Source organism: Macadamia integrifolia, unplaced genomic scaffold (assembly GCF_013358625.1).
Source record: "Macadamia integrifolia cultivar HAES 741 unplaced genomic scaffold, SCU_Mint_v3 scaffold2082, whole genome shotgun sequence".
Taxonomy (NCBI): domain Eukaryota; kingdom Viridiplantae; phylum Streptophyta; class Magnoliopsida; order Proteales; family Proteaceae; genus Macadamia; species Macadamia integrifolia.
This window is the reverse complement of record NW_024868500.1, coordinates 62,356-83,845: the sequence shown is the minus strand read 5'-3', so window position 1 is coordinate 83,845 and position 21,490 is coordinate 62,356. Positions and strand designations below refer to the sequence as shown.

General features: G+C 37.7%; 1 protein-coding gene and 2 pseudogenes across 2 annotated transcripts; 1 reads left to right on the top strand and 2 right to left on the bottom strand.

The window, feature by feature from the left end:
* The first annotated feature begins 4,220 nt into the window (after window positions 1–4,220).
* Window positions 4,221–6,622, top strand: LOC122065652 (annotated as a pseudogene).
* Window positions 6,623–7,643: 1,021 nt separating this feature from the next.
* Window positions 7,644–8,309, bottom strand: LOC122065654 (annotated as a pseudogene).
* Window positions 8,310–10,439: 2,130 nt separating this feature from the next.
* On the bottom strand, window positions 10,440–21,015 carry LOC122065655 (ras-related protein RABA1f-like). Of its 2 annotated transcripts, XM_042629480.1 has the most exons (3): window positions 20,583–21,015; window positions 13,281–13,358; window positions 10,440–11,396 (listed from the first exon to the last, which is right to left on the bottom strand). In XM_042629480.1, exons 1-3 carry the CDS (start codon window positions 20,801–20,803, stop codon window positions 10,964–10,966), a joined length of 732 nt encoding a protein of 243 aa, XP_042485414.1. In that variant the 5' UTR covers window positions 20,804–21,015; the 3' UTR covers window positions 10,440–10,963. The 2 variants fall into 2 exon arrangements, with proteins under 2 accessions (XP_042485414.1, XP_042485415.1); XM_042629481.1 differs by lacking the exon at window positions 13,281–13,358 and having other exon boundaries at window positions 20,583–21,009.
* Window positions 21,016–21,490: the final 475 nt, after the last annotated feature.

The following is a 21,490-nucleotide window of genomic DNA, read 5'->3' as shown; positions in this document are numbered from 1 at the left end:
TCCATATTGTCAAAGGACCTTATCAATTTGCAAGGCTCAGGTGGGAAGACTCATCAATGAAGTTAATGAACTAAAGAGAAAAACATGCTCGGGAGAGACAATGGATGTTGCTGACCCCAACAAGAAGAACCAACAATCATCTACTAGGTCTCAAGTTGAACCTTCAAACTCAGAGAAGGACTCTGAGATTGGGACACTGAAGGAACTCTCCAGCGAGTTGGAAAGGAAGGCAAGTGTCACTCAAATCCTACATCCTTTTGGACAGAAATCTAGGTATATCTATTTAAGCGTATGATTTTATTATATACATCATGGTAACTCGTTTGTATGTTGAATTTTAGCTTGAAGACCTCCAACAACTTGTCTTAACCTTGTCATCTATCTTTTCTGAAGTCCTTAAAATGGTTTCTATGAAAGCAACCGGCAACCAAAGAAGAGCTCACCTTCAACAGCATTGAGCTCTTCGTAGATGGGTATTGTCCAGGAGAGTGTGGGCTTTGACTCTCCAACTGTTTCAACAGATCATACAAAGGAGACTGTGACGGTCACACATCTTGGTGTGGTAGGAAGAAGCATTAAACGACCATTAATGAACCCAGGCAGTACTAAACCCAACCCGTTGAAGAAGCCCTTGTAGGATTTATTAGAAGGGAAAAGTAACGGCGACCTATCTTGAAGGGTTTTTGTTCTTTTTTTTAATATAATTCCAATGGCCAATTTAATTAAATCCACAACATTTGTCTCGGGAGAGAGCATGTTTGTAAGGTTCAGAGCAGGTCAGAGGGGTTTCGCTTGGTCGCCGTGAGGTCGCCGCCGCTGTTCTAAACGATCGTTGGTAGAGATAAGGGTGAATAAAGGGGTATTTTTGATATAATATAATAAGGGTGTTTTACTCATAAGGGCTAAAGTGTCATTTCACAGCATCTCTTAACAAAGACTGATGGCAGGGGGTCTGAGTCTAATTTGGTGAAAGAGAGGGGGTGTCCCTCTCATAGTGACATTCTCCAGGGGGTGGCGTTGTAAATTACCCATAGCAAAAGCTGGATTTTTTTATCATAGGGGTGATTTTCAACTTTCAAATGCTAGGGTTTTTTTCCAGTTATGAAAATTTTATAATCTAATCATGGTAAAACATTGTTAAAAAACAAAAGTCCAGTAAAATAATCTTTTATTTTGACATCCATAAAATTATTTTCATCCAGGTGATTTAACTGCATCCATGCACCTTAGAATAAGCTTGACCGGAACTTAACTTTATCATTACAATTCGAATTCAAGTAATCTTAAACTTTTTGGAAAGTTGGTTTTATGTTATACCTAATACAAAAAGTCTCATATAAAAGTAAAATTATTTGACTAATCAAACTTATTATAGAACAAGAGCATTTCTCTAAATATTGATTTTTTATGACTTAATGTTGATCTTTTATGACTTGGTGTGGCTTAATATTGATTCTTTTTATGATACGTGGTATATATAGCATACTAAATAATGTTAGAAAAGATGAAAAAAAATTACAATTAGTCGCGTTAAGCGCCTTGTTTGCCTTATGGCAGGCGAATTGTTGCCTAAGCACTTAGGAAACCCTCCAACACATTGGCGACGTGACAACTATGGTGGACGTTCAATCTACAAAATAACGGCAGAAGTCATCAAAGGAAAGATGATATCCTTTTTTTTTTTTTTTTTTTTTGGGTATTTCTTCACATTTATTGAGGGGAAACCAGGTGGTAGGAGGATGGGGGAGGATGGAGGGATTCGAGTGCAGGCCTCAAGGATGACACCATAGGGTTTACATATAACCTTCACAAGGGATTTTCTTTTTGATATTCTAAGGCTGTTTGTTTAGCAGGTCCTTTTTTTGGCCCCATGGAGGGATGATGTAGCCAAACTACATTGTAATCAGATAGGTGACTTGCTGGATTGTTCATTTAATTGGTGCCCATTTTCCACTTCAGCAACTTATTACATTGTTTCTCAATTATTTCAAGCTGATGAATTTTCAAAACGTAGTTCCCCAAAACAGGGATGTCTTTAACTAGAACATAGGGACTATCGTCTTGTCTTGGCTTGGCTCGTTCCCTCAATTGTTGCTTCTTGTAGTAATCCAAAAAACAAAACAAGCACAAGTAGTCAAAATCACGGATGAAAATCCTCTGTTTTTCCTTGTTTTGCAGGTAGCAAAACACGACACGTGAACAATTTTAAGACCAACGGTCAAGATTGGGTGAGGATTATTACATCCGGTGCGTTGATCTTAAAGTTGTCCACGTGTCGTGTTCTATAGGTAACAAAACAAGGAAAAACAGGGATGAGAAAAACAGAGGATTTTTTTCCCAAGGTCACCACTTGGGCAGGGCTTCAAAGATCTGAAACTGGCTAAGAGGGCAGCTCATGGGGAAACTAGAAGGAATAATTACACATCATTAGATAAGATGCTACGTTGCTTTGGCCTCTATGATTAGGACACTGATACTGATACATATTGGCCAATACAACACTAATCCACTATTAAAGGTAGAAAAAAATGCTTGTCCATCACTACGACCTCCACCGTCAGAGCAGCAGATAAGTGAGAGCCCCTACCTGTTGCTGATGCACCACTCCCAGCCGCTACTATCTTCATCACCGAAATTCAAATCATCCCAGAGCAACATCATTGCTTGCAATCGTACAACACAACCGCTCACTACTGACTCCATCCCAAACCTCTATCACTACCGACTCCATCGACACAAAATTGTCAATATCATCCCACTCTCATATTTCCCTACCATCGATCAATATCATCAATGCCTCCATAGCATTACCCTAAACCCATTCTCACATTCCTGTTGGGATAGAAACAATCTTTTAAACTCTTCTTTCCCAAACCCTTCTCTAAGATTTTTCTTGAATCTACAGCCCTTCTCAAGAGCAGCCACTCCTTCCCAACCACATATAATCTAAAATCATCAATTAAACCTTGAACCCCAACTTTACAGATGATCACCACAAATTGCATGCATGTAAGGAGTTGCAGGGGTGAGTTAGGCTCGAAACAAAAGGACTGAGTGAGGGAGGGAGGGAGATGAGGAACCAAGGGCAGCGGGTGGAAAAAAAAATATAACAAACCATGGGAGACGGTGAAAGAAGGGAGGAGGAGGACGAAGAAGATGAGAGTCGAAGCGGTAGTTAGGCTGTGTTTGGTAGCCAAGAGAAGAAAAGAAAAAACGTACCATTTTTGTACTATTTTTTCTTGGGTTAAGAATTTTTCTTTGCACTTGGTATATCTTCACCCATGAGGAGATTTCTTTTTTCAAATTCAAAATTCCCTTTGGGAATTGTGAATTTTTCTTTTATTCCCCCAAAAAATTTCCTTGCAAAAAACACAAGAAGACATGAGAAAATATGAAAACATAATAAGACAAAAAATAAATGATTACACAATGATATCCTATGTGTCTATCTCTTTCTTAAAATTCAATTTTTTTTTAATTTTTTTCTTTTCTTTTCTTCTCTTGGTAACAAAATAGACATACTATTTTTATTTTCTCATTATTTCTTCTCTTTTTTTTTTTTTTTTTTAGATTCTTTTTTCTTTTCTTTTCTTCTCTTGACTACCAAACATAGCCTTAGGATTTGTCCAAACAAAGCAGAATAGTAGGGAGAATATTACCGAAACAACCGGTAATCATTTGAAGCCAAAGGGATGGCTCGATTCATCATATTCAAATCAGAGGTCTACTTGGTAATCAAGAGAAGAGAAGAAAAGAAAAGAAAAGAAAAAAAAGTACACTTGGTATGTTTTTTCTTGGGTTCAGCATATCTTTTTGTACTTGGTATGTTTTCACTCAACAGAAGATTCAATTTTTAAAATTCAAAATTTCTCTTAAGAATTATGAAGTTTTTTTTTTTTTTTATTCCCCAACAAAAAAAATCTTACAAAAAATACAAGAAAACATGAGAAAATATGAAAATACAATAACGCAAAAAATAAATAATTACACGATGATTTCTTATGTGTCTCTCTCTCCTAAAATTCAAAATTTTTTGAATTCTTTACTTTTCTTTTCTTCTTTTGGCTACCAAGCATAACATACTCTTTTTATTTTCTTACAATTTCATTTATTTTCTTCTTTTTTCTTTTCTTTTCTATTCTACATCCTTTTTCATTGTTCTTTTTTTCCTTTCTTTTACGATTTTCATGGCCTTTACTATTTTCCCAACGTTTGTTACCCTTCTTAGCGACAGAAGATTGTGGTTTTTTGAATTTCATCTCCTCGAATAACGCGCATATTTCTGGAGGCGTCAAACAAACAATCTCACCGTGAGATGACCGTTACAAGAAATTTTAGAAACTTTGCGCGAGTTCCGAGATGACCGTTGCAAGAAAGAGTCTTCTTAAAAACTTGGCGAGAGCGGACGGACCCTTAAAACTTCTCGATTTCTTCCGAGACGACCGTTGAAAGAACTTTATGAACTTGGCGAGTGCAACTGAAGAAGAGCTGTGGAACTGTGGATCTTTCAAGGTTAGTTTTCCTTTCTTTTTCTCTGATTTTCGTTTCCTTATTTCTCTATGTCAATCCGTTCCTTGATTTTTTATTTTCTAGGGTTTTCCCCATTTTTTTTAGATGTTTTAGTACTTTATGTGTAAGATTTGAATGACAACATCACGGAAGAATCTGAGAAAGGGAACTCAAAGAATATGCATTTTATGGCCCTAAACATCTATTTTGGTGTTCTGTTCGAAGTCTTCCACACTCAATAATCTTTTCCCATGTGCTGTTCCTCAACTGATCTTCTTCTTCTTTTTTTTTTTTTTTTTTGTTGATCTAGGTATAGAAGAATGTTACCTTCAAGCAACCATGGAATTATTGGAGTGAGTTCAGATGGATATGAAAGGAATAATCATTCCATACATGTTGTCAGAGGCTCATATAGGAGAGAGAATGCACAGGGCTTTCCAGGGAATTCCCAATATGCCAATGGCTCAGCAAGCTCAAGTTCATCATCCTCGGGCATCTCCTTGAGTACAGGGCTACACTATTGGGAACAGCAATTTGAATCTGGTGCTGGTATGCTAGATGTTACAGCTTTTCTTCCACCTGAATTTGGAGGGCCACAGAGAACTGTGCAGAGAAGATACAATCCTGTGGGTCTTCAGCTGGACTCCACTTTATTGCTCAATGAAGGAGGAGGGCCACAGAGAACTGGGCAGAGCAGATACAACCCTGTTGGTCTTCAGATGGACTCCCTTTATTGCTTAATCCTCATTGTTTTGTTCAGGGGAATTCTATTGGTCAATCCTTTCAGCCTGTCCGTGGTACCTTGGTGGAGCAACAATTTGGGAGTAATAATGATGGAGATACAGTGCCAGGTTCTAGGTATCAGAGGCGCCTTCTACCCACTGGCTTTAGAATGTATCGACCTCACCAGAGAGCTGTGCACCAGGCACTGCAAGAAGATGGCCATCGCCCACACTTGAGGATTCTACCTGAAGCTGTACGTTTGTGGTGTAGGGATGAATTACTTTTCTATTCAATCTATTTTTTTGGTTTACTTAACAGAATTTTCTGTGCAATATTGTGTAGGAGGTTGCTATACTGGAATTTTCAGACTTCAGGAATTCTCACGAACTTCTTAGTGACTTGAGGTTGGATATAGATCGCATGTCATATGAGGTAAGTCAAAAGTAGCCACACATGCTTAAGATTTAGGCTTTTTTTTTTTATTTTTTTTGAATTATCAAACATAAACTAACTTGGCAATGTTCATATGACCCACCTGCAGGAGTTGCTTGCACTGGGAGAACGTATTGGCAATGCAAAAATTGAATTGACAAAAGAAACCATCACTAGGCATCTTAAGACAAGAACATATCATGTGCCGCCTGCAGCCTGTATCAATTTGAATGAGCCATCAAGCATGGATCAAGAAGCTGAGATATGCATCATATGCCAGGTATTTTGTCATACCTAATATGCAATTCGGATGTTGGATAGAATAGTAGTACATGCCTTGGATTAGCTACCTGTCAAATATTAAAGTCTAATTCTATCAAATACCCTCTGTGACTGTCCCTTTTCCTGAAGTTCCTAAAATGCTAGGAAATGATGGTGACTAATAGTTGGTGGTTTTTTGGTATTTTACAGGAAGAGCATGAGAACATGGACGAGATAGGAACACTTGAGTGTGGACACGAATATCATGCAAAGTGCATAAAAAAGTGGTTGCTTGTGAAAAATGTGTGCCCAATCTGCAAAAGTGTAGCTTTATCTCAGAACAGCAATGATGGATAAAAGATCAGAAGATGGAATAAATCCCTCCCTTACTGAGTCTCTGTTTATTAGAACTGGTGCTGTATTGTGTATACCCTTTTTGTACTTGATACAATGGTTGAAATTTTTCTTTTTTATTCTTTGGGCTCCATGGGGTTAAGGTGTGGGTTGGCAACCTCTCTATCCCTCTCTTCCCCCACAACCCACTTCTCTCTATTGTAAAAATTTGATTCATTTTTTAACCCTTCTTTCTATTGTAAAAATGTCATATTCATTTTTTATCCAAGTGATTAGCAGGATGAACCATGATTAAGTAATAATGAAATGATACTTCTTTCATCATTGTTTTTATTTGTTTCAAGCTTCTGCTGTCTACTCTTTTTAGAAATTCCTGTTATTTGGGCAAATAATAGATCAAAAAAACCCTTAGTTTGGATAGATAGAGTATATGATCTGGACTGGAGTCACTGGACTTGAAAACTGGTGACCTACTAAAATCCTGAGTCAAATTTAACTAGATTAGCCCGTCATTCAGTCTTTGGCATGTTTCCTTGTGTTTACAAGCATTTTTCAAAAGCTTCATCTAGCCAACTCTTTTTGAGTGAAACTCAAAATGTAAACAGGGAATGCTAGACTTGTCTATAAAAATGAGCCACTCTTGATCTGCCATGGATCAAATTTGGGAGTGTACAGGAGGGTTCCTAAAGCCGGAAAAGGGTGTGATCAGGTGGCAAGTCCTGTATCTGGAAGGTACCCCCAAAAGAAGTGGGCATTATTCACAAGGAATTCTCTCTGGACCAGAGTTGTTCTCACTTACCAATGCTATGCCAATTTTTTATATAGATAAGTGGGCATTATTCACGAGAAATAGACTCAAACCTGTGATCCCACACTAGCAGTTTGAGCTTTCACCATTGCACTGAGCAATAACTCCTCTAGAATCAATTTTAAGGGTAGGGTTCCCTGGTCTTTGTAGGCTAAGAAAGCAGGTCAGTTGAGGCCAGAATTGTGGAGAGTTGAACCTCAAATCTCTTATAGCAATGGTGAAAGCCAAGATAAGAGTTTACCAAGGGCACTATAAGACATTGAAAATTTTGCCAGACTGAGGGCATATGGGGATTTTGAAGATTTTTTTTTTCACAGGGGTTTGGGGCCTCTCAGATCATGTGTCCATGGTCATGGTCACCCATGTGACAACATAAACTAATGTGATTGTTCTTTAATTTATTCTCTATTTCCTCATATCATTGGAACACTATCATGGCATCTTAGTATGACAGAAGCTTAAGAGTACCAATTCCAAAACCATAAATAATTTGATATTTCTATATACAATATGAATGTAAGATGCTCAAGGTTAACCCCATAATACTACACATCAGCCAAAAAATAAATAAATGATCAGAAATAAACAATCAACTTTTTTGTCTTTTTAATCACTCATCGCCAATTAGAAAGAAGCAGGATCAAAGAAACAACTCTTCTTCTACTCCATCTCTGTTCTTCAGTGAGATACTGGCTGCTCTTGCTTGGTTTTTGTTTCTTCAGTTTCAGAACCAGACTTGATTGACACCTTAGCATTTGCCTTCTCTTCAGCAGGTTTTTGAGCATTAGGTTAAGACAATCTCCTTGGCTTTATGGATCCCTTCCCATTAGACAATGTAGGTTTGACTGAAACAGAGATTTTTGTTGCTGGCAGGCTTGTACTTCTACCAAGCTTGCCTGTCTGCTTACTCTGGCCTTCTTTAGACCTCCCATGGGCGAGCTGCAATCCAACACTCCTTCCAGCTCCAACCCCAGTTAGCTTTTCCAAGTTCATAAGCAAACTGTCCCTGGTTCAGGTTAGAGTTGGCCCTCCACTGTAAGTCACAGGGATCCCCATATTGACATACAATATAAGAAGCAAGTTGCCATCATTACAGAAGACTGAAACATGCAAGGGGCATACCTGATGAGAGAATGCATATGCCATGGCTCGCTCATGCTTAACTGCAACTTCTTCTTCTATGGTATATCCTGGCAAGAATTTCCTCCATGGTGTCACCCATTCATACTGTCAGTGAAGAGGTCTGACACTGACCTTTTGCATCTGAGATGCTAAGAATTTTCTCATATTTTGGAGAAATAAAATTGTTGGTGTACGATGTCTTGTATTCCGTCACAGTTTAATCTAGGGAGTACTGGTGCAGCGCCTCGACAGGCAGGGCAGTGGTCCGCTAGCCGGTTAATGGGCCGTGGGGGTTGCAAGGGAGGCATGAGGCCCCCCTGCATAGCAGGGGTGTAGTGCCCCCCACTCGAATTTTTTTATTTGAGGGCAGTTGTATACTTTCCGGATTAGGGTTTTTCGCTATATATTTGTAGCGAGAGTTTCTTTCTCTGTAATGCAAGCAATACTGAGAGGTGTAAGGATGAGCGCTGTAACCCTATTCTCCATTGATAGTAAAGCAGGATCTCCTCTCACCGAGACAACCTTGCCGAACCTCGTAAATTTGTGTACATTGTTTGTTTTGTTTTTCCCATTATCTTCTGCATCGTTTTAGGGTTGCGTTTCTACAAAAATTATTTATTTACGTTAAATAATTTGGATTTGGATCCAAGAACCTTAAATATAGCTTTGTTTCTACAATTAGTATCAGTAGTTTTAGCTGTTTCTGTTCTGGTCTAGTTCATTCAGCACTTTAGGCTTTGTAGGTTGTCTTATTTATCACAATGGAACAGTTCAGTATTACCTCTTTCTCATGAAGCAGCTTTGCCTCCAGTTTTAATTGATTCTCTAGTTTCTTTTGGTTAATTCAGAGTCTACAAGCTTTAATCTGGGTCTGTATCCTACTCCAAGAACGGAGATAGTTTAAAGTAGTTGATGCTTGTTTCTTTGTAGGATAGCCTTGGGTCAATGCTTGTAACCTTACAGTTCCTTTTAAACTCCCTGCCACGAACAAAATAGAATTTTTTTTATATAATCACTTCACAATAAGAATTCTACTTAAACTGATAATATAAAAGCAGTAAATGAAGTGCCATTACTCAAATAGTAAGTGTAGCTTAATTCGGATTAGGGTTTTTTCGCTATATATTTGTAGCGAGAGTTTCTTTCTCTGTAATGCAAGCAATACTAAGAGGTGTGAGGACGAGCGCTGTAACCCTATTCTCCATTGATGGTGAAGCAAGATCTCATCTCACCAGGGACATAGGCAACCTTGCCGAACCTCGTAAAATCCGTGTACATTGTTTGTTTTGTTTTTCCATTATCTTCTGCATCGTTTTAGGGTTGCGTTTCTACAGTAAGATGCTAACAAAGTGAGCCACAACATTCACCGGAGAAATTTAAGTATCAGAAAAAGGGTGGGGACTGGGGATGGAGGTATCTTACATATCTCCAATACGATATGTCTCTCCGAATCACCCGATCGATACTATACGAGATATCGATACTTTAAACCTTGCTACATTAATCCTTTTGAAACTAAAACTTTTCAAACAAAAACAACTCAACCTTATTCCAACTAAAAGGGATCGACTACATAGATCCTTGCCTTCTAATCAACTCTATTCATGGTCATATTTGATACAAGGCCTGAACTATGTCTGTCTTTCCGCAACAGTTCTCCTAAGATTATTTTATTTTCTTTTATTTTTTATTTTTTTGGGTAAAGAGACTGAAATATAATACGTAGATAGTCTGAATCATTTCCTAAATAATCCAAGGATAAAGGCCATCCTCTCTCCTCCCTTTTTAGAAAAGATCCCTTTGCCCTATTGTGTGCAGCTCTGTGATTGGTTCAGCATGCCCAATCCTCTCCCATAACCAAATAAATAGTGTTGTCACATTACCTTTTCCTAGACGTGGTACAGCTAGGGAAGTAAAACAGGTAATGTGAAAAAGTGAGATGATATCTTTTATAATGTGTCTATAATCTTTTAGGAGTTTTTCTCACTGACAAGGTTCACCATATCATCTCAGGGTTGACAAACCTTTATAGGGTTTTATCTATTATTCAAAATACTATTCCGCACGCATCTAAAGCCCCGCAAATCAAGGGATTTCCCTTCACCATGGCTTAAGGAAAACACAGTCCCATCTTTTAATCTTGAAATGTTGAAATATATTCCCTGAAAAGAAATCAAAACAAGGAAAATTAATGATGCGCCAAACTGCTCTCCTATGACATGACCCAAGATTTTTCCTCCATCAAATATGATATATGCTTAGAAAATAAGCTTTCAATTACAGGACCTAGTCTTCAATTTTTTTCCATTGTAAAAAAACTAAATCATTTAATCAGATACATGACTTGGATAATCTGAATACATTTGTAGTCCAAAAGTAAACAAATATAACAGAACCCTATGGTAATTAAAAAAAAAAAGTCAAAGCATAACATCAACCCCAGAGAAAGATAAAATTAAGGAGACTTCACGCAGATTGCCAAGTGTCTGCCTTGGATCAAAAGAGAATTACCCAAATCTCACTTTCTATAGATCCCTAAACATATTCTGGCTAGCCCTAGACAAGTTTAACCATCAATGCTTTGATGACATATAACAGTAAAAGTCTATGGGAGCATTCGCTGTTGTCAACACCCAAAATCTCAACTAAATACTGACGGGAACCACACACACCACCATAGAACGAAGAGTTCCGAAGCCGATAAGTGGGATATATCTTTAACAATTAGATCTCTATCCCCATTCCTTCGTTCGGTTAAGCAGAGCAGCATCCAACTTTCTTCACAGCTGACACATCATCCTTGGTGCCAACATTGATGGTCTGTCCCTTGGGCAAGGCTGCAGGATCATCCCCAATATCAAGAGCCTTCCTGCTGACAACACGATAGATCTGAGTGAGCACTTCTGTGAAGGCATTTTCCACATTCATAGATTCCAGAGCAGATGTCTCCATGAAGAAATTGTTTTCTCTTTCAGCAAAGGACTTTGCATCCTCAGTAGAAACAGCCCGCAGGTGGCGCAGGTCAGCCTTGTTCCCCACAAGCATAATCACAATGTTTGAATCAGTGTGGTCCCTAAGCTCTTTCAACCATCTCTCCACATTCTCAAAAGTAACATGACGAGTAACATCATAGACTAGAAGGGCACCAACAGCTCCTCGATAGTACGCACTCGTGATTGCACGGTATCTATGTAAAAGAAATTGAAATAACTCACAGAATTATTAAGGTGTACTACTATTCAACCAGACATAAATTTTTTTTTTTGAGATCTACAAAAGAAACAAGATAGAATAAAGGAAAAACAATATAGAGTGTTACAAGTAACAGAATAAATAAATAAATAATACACCGACTTCATGGAGATAAAAAGGTAAATCTGAGTAGCATATGCCTGGCTTCTTATGGGATATACCAACTAGGACTTGTCATAATAAGGGGAAAAAGAAGGATCATTTGCATATGGGACCTCGAGAATCATCATCCTACTGGGAATAACTGGCAAGATATATGGTTGCAATATAATTTGTGTAAAAGAAAACATATCAAATAATAATATGAACCTGTTCTACCAATTTTGTCCTGGTATGTGATATGTATGGGGTGTTTGCTTAAAGACGGGGAAAGATGAAAAATTCAATCATCTGTGCATCACAACATCACGATTCACAACCCAAACAAAATAACCAGACCTAGCAAAAGCATATCAGAGGCAGAAATGAAGGCAGTGAATCAATAACAAGTGACTTTGGTACAAAGTTCAGAAAACTAGTAAGACTTTTTGTAGAATGGACCATTATTACAAAAAGGAAACAATAAATCTGAAGGACAAACCATAAACACTTTATAGCTAATAACAAGATCTGCTTCCCATCAGATTAGAAGAAAAAATTTCTTTTAAACCCAAAATTCACTTGTCCCACAAGCATAAAGTAGAAACTATTCTTGTTAATAATTTCATAGAAGATTCAGCGTACAAATTGGCATTTGCATTTTACAACATACAGTTGCTTAAGAAAATCAGTGTAATTGTTTGAAAACGCTGATTTCCCATACAATGATCGTTCGTATATATTTGGGTACACGGAATTGGTAATTTCCCAATGAATGTCTATTATTCCACATCATATAATAATCAAACCTAATTATTTCTAACTACACAAGTGGAAAAACCTACTCTCCAATATTGTGTCCAGGAAGTTCTACATAGAATTCTAAGACTTGCGTCTCCCAAATCCCCAAAAAGTTCATTAAATGCATAATATATGATGAACAAGATGATGCAGATCAATCAATATAGATCCGCAGTTGATGGGCCAATCTCCAAGATTGTGTTTCAAGGGCTAAAATTGCCTAGATCTGCCAATCAGATCTAATAATTACGAGATCTGATCTTAGATCTAGTGATCAGATCTTAAGACAATAATCATTAGATCCGAATGAATAATTTCCAGGGGAAAATCAGGCATAAAATATTCAGAGTATATGAATTTGATGAGGTGGGATGAAGGATAGGAAAAAGGGGATCATATCTCTAGGAAAATAAAAAGGGGAAGAAACCTAAGTTTTAGGATCAGGAAACTAACAATTGATGGGAGGGGGCAAAAGGAAGAGAAGAAATAAGAGGGGGGAAAAAAGGACAAATTGACAGCCGTGAGAGGGTGAGAGAAGATATAGCCATATAGGGAGCATATCCTGTCTGGAAAATGTAGCCTACGCCAGCAGGAAACACCCAAATACCCAATGAACATGCCCCCAGAAAAGAATCATTTCAATGGGCAAAGATGTCATTTAAGGAGAGTAAAGGAAAGGAGAGAGAGACACAAGGAAGCACTAGCGTAGGCTACACTCCTGTACAGAACATTTTCCCTAAAATATACAACATCCAAAACCTTATCCCAACTTAATGGGGTCGGTTACAGGGGGATTCCAAGCAAGGACGAGTGCAAGGATCCATGCAAAAATATTGACGGGTTAAGACAACTATAATAAGTGCCGGCTGTCAACAACGCACCAATACAAATCAACCATAGGCTTATAACAACAAAGTATAGTAAGGTACCGACTGTCTACCTGACGTACCATATAGATCTGTCAAGCCAAAGCATCCTACATGCATGACGTCCACCACCAAGATAATCCATCACCCACATACTTTCATGAAAGGAGGAATGAGAATGAATTCTTGATAGCCCCGCTAAGCACGAAAGTAACGACTCAAAACACATAACTCCGCATTGAAAACTATGTAATTCATTCATGCGCATCACTAATTAGATGACGAGGCATTTGGCATGGATATAATATAAGCATATTCATTGAAAAACAAAGAAATTTACATAAATCAATGTAAACTCGTGAAGTGTCAACAAGGCGTGTTGTCGCCTTAGACCCAAGCTAAAATATATTTGTTTAAACTCTAAAAAAACTCCTAATCAATAGCTAAACATGAACCAGCCCTAATACTCCAATTTAAAAATGGAGAAAAGAAACCTGCCCTCTGGTGCAGGTACACACCTAGACACAGCAGGGCAGAACGACCTTGTTGCCCCGTGCTGAAGATGCTTGTGCACGCCTTCCTATTGGCCGCGCACGCTGGTGTGTATCTGCGCCAACGGGCAGCATTCTCTTTCCCTTTAAAAACACTAAAAAAATCCATACTAGCCCCCCCCCCAAAAAAAAAAAACTTTAATCAAAAGACTATCCTGCCCTAACATACAAGATCTGAACCGATTTTATTCAAAATCAATCCCAGCCACACAATCTGAATCATGGACTGATTCTGCATCACAAAGCAAGCAAGTAGCAGAAGGTTTCCTATCAACAACTAGGGTACAATGAACCCATCCACTCAAGGACTAAAGTGGTAATGATGACCATCCACTCATAGTTGTCACGGTGTCTAGGCGAACCAAGGCAATGGAGGGGGCTTGGATACGAGGCGACACCAACAAAGCAACCAAAACACCCTCCTAGGCGACACTAGTTGTCACAGTGCCCGGATGCCAAGGCGCAACACCTTGACAACTATGCATCCACTTGAATGGTAATTGTAAAAGGATACCTGACATTAAATCCCAAGTAGAAAACGTTTAATAAAATGAACAGACGACAACTATTTTGACTTCATATCTGTTCCACTTAATTATTTAGGAAAGGAGAAAGAAAAGGAAAAGAAACTATATCTTCTGCTTCACAGCAAACAAGCTATGAAAAATTCTGAACCTGGATGAACTTCCTGATTGAGAAAATCTTTTTTCTTTGGAGCCCCAAAATCAAAGACACAATCAATTCATAAAAAGATATATTTCTTCTGAGAAGATAATGAGAGTTTATTTTCTTTCTCTCACTTTGATTGTATCCAGAAGGATAATTTTTTGCACTCAATAAAGGACATGGACTGATGCAGTACCGCTGCCATGGACCTTTACAAACTGGTTTGGAAGCCTAGACCGAGAACAAGGTCCAAATCTGGCTTTAAGTCCAATAGAATATTTAGTTATTAATTTGGGGAGAATCTTGCAATATTTTATTTTATGTTAAATTGGAAAGTAGAATACTTAGAACATTGGTTTATTTGTTTTAGTGTTAGTTTCCTAGTTGAGTTCTATCTTTGTTTGAGAAAGTAGTTAGGAGTTCTGTCTTTAAATATGCATGTAATCCAATGAAAAAAAATTGAATAGAGAATGGAATATTGAATTTGGTTTTGAGTGTTGCCTGTGGAGAATCTTGCAATATTTTATTTTATGTTAATTTGGAAAGTAGAATACTTAGAACATTGGTTTATTTGTTTTAGAGTTAGTTTCCTAGTTGAGTTCTATCTTTGTTTTAGAAAGTAGTTAGGAGTTCTGTCTTTAAATATGCATGTAATCCAATGAAAAAAAATTGAATAGAGAATGGAATATTGAATTTGGTTTTGAGTGTTGCCTGTGTGGCCTGTGTAGCCTACTGGCTGTATGGGGGAAAAAAAAAATTGAATAGAGAATGCAATATTGAGTTTGGTTTTGAGTGTTGCCTGTGTGGCCTGAGTAGCCTATTGGCTGTGCTTCTTTTTCTCTTTCTTCCTTCTCTCAGGTATGACATCTCTTCTTCTTATATTTCCCCTGTTGCTCATCATTTCCTACTTATTATCTCGATTCTGATTCACTCTATTCCAGCACTAAACTGGTTCAAACATCTCCCTCTCGATACTGCTCCATTCAACCTCCAATCTTGGGATAATAATCACTGGTCTAGAGCAATATAAACCCTAGTTACTTAGGCTCTATTATCTCCCCTGCTGTAAGTTCAAGAGCTGCAATGAGAGGCGAGTTACATCCTACTGTCTAAAGCAATTTCAGTAATTTATCATTAGTTTGATACTTGCTGATTGGTGTTTTATGCTTTGGATTTGATACAAGTAGGAATTACAACCTGCTCTTACATTTGCTTGTGATTTGGGTGCCTTGTAGAGAGGCTGTATCAAGGTTAAGGTAATGTAATAATGAATTAAAGGGTTAAAACAGTACTAGACAGAATTGAGCAGAGAGAGACAAATATCCAGATTTAGGAGAAAACTCATCACAAAATCAGACAATCAGATGGACCTGAAAATCAGGTCAAGTTCTTTTCTTAAAGGATGGAATCTCTGCTGAAATTTTCAGATTGATCCAACGGTCAGAACTGAATTTACAGGGGATTCCTAGTGACATTAGGAGAAGGGTAAATGTGTCAAACTAAAATTCTGGTTATGCTATGTTATCAGAATCAGAAGAAACAGAACAACAGAAAACAGGTATCGATTTCAGCAATTCAAGGTCAAAGAACCAATCCTACTCGTACTAGGAATCTAACCAACAGTCGACAGAATTTAGATCTGAGAATAGAATATGAAAGATGGCAATATTGGTTGATGATTTCTGAAAACCGAATCTGAATCAAGTTTAAAACTCACCTCTAAATCAGCACTTCTAGTTGATATCAATGACAAACAGAATTACAGAAATAAACAGCAGATCAGTACCTTAAAAGTGGTAAACAGAGAGGAACGTACTTGGGCTTCCCACCGCCAAGGTGTTGGCTGGATCACACATCAGTCATACCTTGTTTCTCACAAGGAAGTTCTCCACGCAAGGAAGAAAAGAACAGCAATTTCTGAAGACAAGCAGACTCTAATTAAAAATGGCAATTCCTTTTAAAAGTCTAATTGGACTTTAAAAGGATGTGGAGCCAAAAATAAAAGACTTAAAACAATAAAAGAAATGTTTAACTTAAACTGACCCAAAACAAACCACCGGTACAAACGGAACTGACCAAAACAACTTAAAACATAAAAGAAACACTTAAAACGTGAAATAAAAGTGGACCCAAGCCTCAAAATAGGCTGAGCCACACTAGGCAGCAACTTTCTTGGGCCTCCCGCGATAGATCTTCAGTTCTACATCGTAACGGCAACTTAATTAAGTACACTTTAGCCCCCCATTCATAACTTAATTCTGTTTTCCATCCCTTAAATCAAATTCCAATTTTATCCTTCTCTCTTTGTCCTTATTCCGTTAACTTACCCAAACGATCCAAACTTCTATTTAATTACATAATTGCCATTACATTCTTAACTTCCATTTATTTATTACATTCTTATATTTGGATCTTATCATTTGGGTGGGTCCATAGTGACCCCAAAGCAGGGTTCTGTGACCCAGTATTGCATCATGGACACATCTGACCCTTCATGGAAAATCCCAAGTACAACCAACTCAGTAACTGCAACTGAACCTTCCCTTCAATATTGTGAAGAAAGCTTAGCTTATCTAAAATTATTTTTCAAGACTTCATTCTTTCAAGGTATTGAATTGACAAGAAAATTTGGTGAACCAATGTGAAAAGAGAATACTACCTTCAATTTCTATTTAGATCATCTAAAATCTTATGCCAACATGTTGGTGTGGATAACAAAATTATTTCAGGGTTTGCTCAAAAAGGAAGAAAATAATAATTTGCACTAAGAGAAAACATATTGAGGTTTCCTCTTAAATTTCAAACGTGAACGAACACAAAACCTCCAACTTTAGAAAAGCATGTCCATTTCTTTCCATAATCCTACAGAAATAGGAATTCAATAACAAGTACCAATTTTACAAGTGTAGTTGAAATCGTGGAAGGGGTCTTCTAATACTTCAACAATCCTCTCAAAATAGTTTATTCACGCAAAGTCGAGTTCCCCTTGCAGCAACAACAGATCTCTGCATGTCACATATCTAGATAAGCTATGCCAGAGATCACGGTTGCATTTTTAAAATAAGTACCAGCGGGAAATAAAATATACTCTTTGAAGGGACAGTCTACTCTTACATTTTCAAATCTGCATTCCACTACAACAAACAATTCCTAACTCCTCATAATTTCCCTGCTTGCTTACTTCTCATCGTGCAATTTCATCCAAGCATCAATCAGTAACATCCACAAATTTATCAGAAACAGAAAACATGTTCTACATCCAATAGAAAAACTAAGCATTCCATCAGAAATCTGCCAACAGATTCATAGAAAAATACTAGATTTAGATTTTGGACCACGTATTAACTTCCAAATTTATCTCTAGAAGAACATAAACACTAGATCAGCATTTACAGCACCTATAAATACCATAAAGTAACAATGTTACATATTTATAAAAGATGCATCTTGCTAATATGGCTTGTATTGGCAACAATGAGAAAATTCGTTTCATCATATTCATAACTACAAACCCTAATATGTTTTAGAATTTAAAATCTCGGAGACATGGGACAAAGGATTCAACACAAATCAGTACATTCAAACCCAATGGAGAGGCCTGCAGTAAATATTCTTTATTTTTTATAAATTTAATCATCGTTTGACCGTGCATGGATCACATAGAAACTATGGTACACCTGTTGCTTCTAGAGCACTGTGGAGTGCAATACCATGCCTAAAGAAAGGTGACCATGGAAAAGGAAAGATGTGGGGAAAAGATAAAAAATATAAATAATTATGATAATGTAAGGAATCCCCACCCCACACACACACACACACACACAAAAACGCAGACACACAAAAATGCAGACACACACAACACATACACATACAAATGCATGGACACACTATAATAAAGTATACTCAGTAAGGCTTCAATAATATGGTTTTTAATCACCCAAGGGGAAGGGTTTAGAAACCAACAAAAAATTCCAGAATCACAAGATAAAGGAACCATAATTTGGAAAAAATCAGATATCTGGATATCAACAGATCAGATAAGGCCAGAATTCAAGTCGAAAGATTTAATTGGTCTAAGGGAATAAGCTGCTAAAATTTCAGGACAATCCAACAGTCTGCTTAGGAGACATGGAAATACTCTACTGGCACAAGGAATCTAAAATTGATTATAAAACAGAATTCAATGATAGGAATTTTGAGGGTTCTAACAATCACCAACCAATGATCTGAAATCATAACAGCAATCAGAGAACAGAATGCAGAATCAGATCTCAAAATAGAAAAAAACAAACTAAGAAACGATAAAGGAGAAGAGGATATGGATGAGGAATCACCATCAATCAACTTACTAAATCACCACAGCAAGGGCTAGAACTGAATCACCACAGAACCAATACTCTGAATCTCCACCAGACTGAAGGCAACAAGCCAAGCTTTCATTCATTCAAATGTATGGAGACTGTGCCTCTTACATGTTCAAAAAATAACTCAAAACATGAAAGAAATAAATAACCAAGACTCTCTAGCAGAAGGATTGCTTGGAAATCATTAAACTAACCAAAACTTTTAAAGAAATTAAATAAAACAAAGACTAATTAAAAAAGGAAACATCCCCCCTTCCATGGGCTAAAATGGAGTTCCTTATTCAGAGTGAACAACCTAGTCAATTAAAGAAATTTAATAAAATGAGTGGACAATGGACATATCCCAGCCTTCCTAAACAACTAACAACAACAAAAAACTCTGCCTTGTCCCAACCTAATGGGGTCGCTACATTGATCTGTGGAAAAACAAAAAATAAAAAGGAAAAGTGAGAGTAAAAGGAAAATATCACAACACCAACAAGTCTAAGAAAACTCAGCTGAATGGGGTCGGCTAAATGGATCATTGCCCTCCAAACAGCTCTATCTGAGATCATACTTGGGACAAGCCCTAGACTATGTATGTCATTCCTCACTACTTCTCCTGTGGTCATTTTGGGTATGCCCTAACTCTTTCAGCTCCTTCAATCTGAATTAGATCACACAAATTGCGTGAAGATAAAATTCCTGATTTTCAGGAATTATGGAACTGCAGGCCATGCAAAAAGTCTCTAAATTAGCTCCACACATATGACAATTCTTGACCCGCAGGCCATGGTTCGAACCAAAAATGGAACCAACCCAGACCAAACCAAACTGCAGAAATCTTCTTTCTACCAGCTGAAAACTGCATCACCAAGCACTGGTGTGCAACTGTGCATGTAGAATTACAGCATATTCTCAATAAACGCATTATCATAAAGAAGGTTAGGTAAGCACATAGCATTCCAATATAAATAGTCGCAATGAACACATTATCATAAAGGAAGTGATCAGCATCAAGTGGATACAGATAGGACAACTTTCAAGGCACAATCTAGATTATCAAACGTTATAATACTGTGCAGGTTTGGAACACGTCAGTAGGGTTTAGAACCTAGATAGCTGATTGATATAGATAACCAACACAAAATTCTGATCAATGCTCAGAATCAAAGTTTACAATGCATAAATAATTCTTTAATATTTCCCTGCAAATTGAAATAACGTTGTTAACTAAGATCCAGGATTAAAAAAAAAAAAAACTTTGGTATAATCGGTATAATTGTTGCCCTAAAAGCATCAATTTTTAATAGAAATATGAGCCATTTAGCTGCTGCGCTCCTCCAAAAACTACAATATCAATCATCAGATCTGACAAAAGAAGAGTACGTTAATTTTTTTTTTCCCAGACATCCGCGGTTAGATATAAAAACATTAAAAGAGAAAATTCTTTTGAATGAAAAAAGCAGCATTAATCTAAAATCATTTTCCCCTTCTGACAAGCAGATCATAGAAAATAAAACCAATGCCCGCAAAACGAAAAAGAAAAGTAGATCCAGCTCTTGTCTGCCATCAACAAATGAAATTCGGACAGCAGATTCATGAAATTTAAGGCCCCTGGTCTAATAAACAAACGACAATCACTCCGTAAGGCCGACGAACTGAGCATTCCGATATTGCTATATTCAAAAGATGAAAAAACAAAACAGAATTCCACATCAAAAGCAACCATAGAGATCTAATGGCCCAATACCAATTGAAGTGAAGAAAATAATATATCTTAAGAAAATGCAGCACTGTAGAATGAGCTAAAAACCTTTCTTGGCCGGCCGTATCCCAAATCTGCGCTTTGATGACCTTATCATCAACGTGAATGCTCCTTGTAGCGAATTCAACACCAATAGTAGATTTAGATTCAAGGCTGAACTCATTCCTGGTGAATCTGGATAGAAGATTGGATTTCCCTACACCTGAATCGCCGATCAAAACAACCTTGAACAGATAGTCATAATCATCGTCGGCTCTGTATGCCGCCATTTTCAATTCAATTCGATTCTTCCCTGAAAGCAAAAGAGAAGAATTTTTCGAGCCTCGCAGATCAAAAAAATACGCGCTTTGTATCAATCTCTTAGCAGGTGTCGCTCCTCGCCTCAGCAAATATCGACATTTTGAAATTCGAAACACCGCCGAGAGCGAGGGGAAGGGTAGAGGAAGAGGCGCGAGACTGAAAGGTATCTTTATACGGCGGGTGAGGGCTTAAAAGGGCTTTAAATGTATTAAACAAAACCGGACATGGGACATGAGTACATGACAAGCTTAGTTGGCATTCACAAATAACGGGGTGAAGGGTTAAATATAGGGGTGTCAATATCTAAACCGGACCGGTTAAACCGGACCGGACCGAACCGATTAAGCCCGATCCAAACCGAACCGGTGGCTTATCGGGCCGGTTTCGGTTTGTATTTAAAATTGAATCCGGTCTCGGTTCGGTTCGGGTTAGACCATTGGGCCACCGGAAACACCGGAAATATGCACCGAAACCGGAACCGATCCAAACCGGCCCGATATAAAATCGGACTTAAAAGTTAAAACTCATTAATCTAACTGGGCCAACTCTCAAGTGGGAGAAGCCCAAGGCCCCAAGTGTCCAACTGGACCAACAGTAGCCCAAGTGCCCAAGCCCAACATTTATCAACTATTCAAGTTCAACCTGTCAAAACCCAA

Excerpts from the sequence above, each read along its gene's own strand:
- LOC122065655 (XM_042629480.1), bottom strand. The coding sequence starts at position 20,803 with ATGGCGGCATACAGAGCCGACGATGATTATGACTATCTGTTCAAGGTT. Across the intron at positions 13,359-20,582 it reads GATACGGCCGGCCAAGAAAG|GTGGGTGATGGATTATCTTG; the intron begins GTTTTTAGCTCA and ends TCATGAAAGTAT. Across the intron at positions 11,397-13,280 it reads AGATCTATATGGTACGTCAG|ATACCGTGCAATCACGAGTG; the intron begins GTAGACAGTCGG and ends TCTTTTACATAG.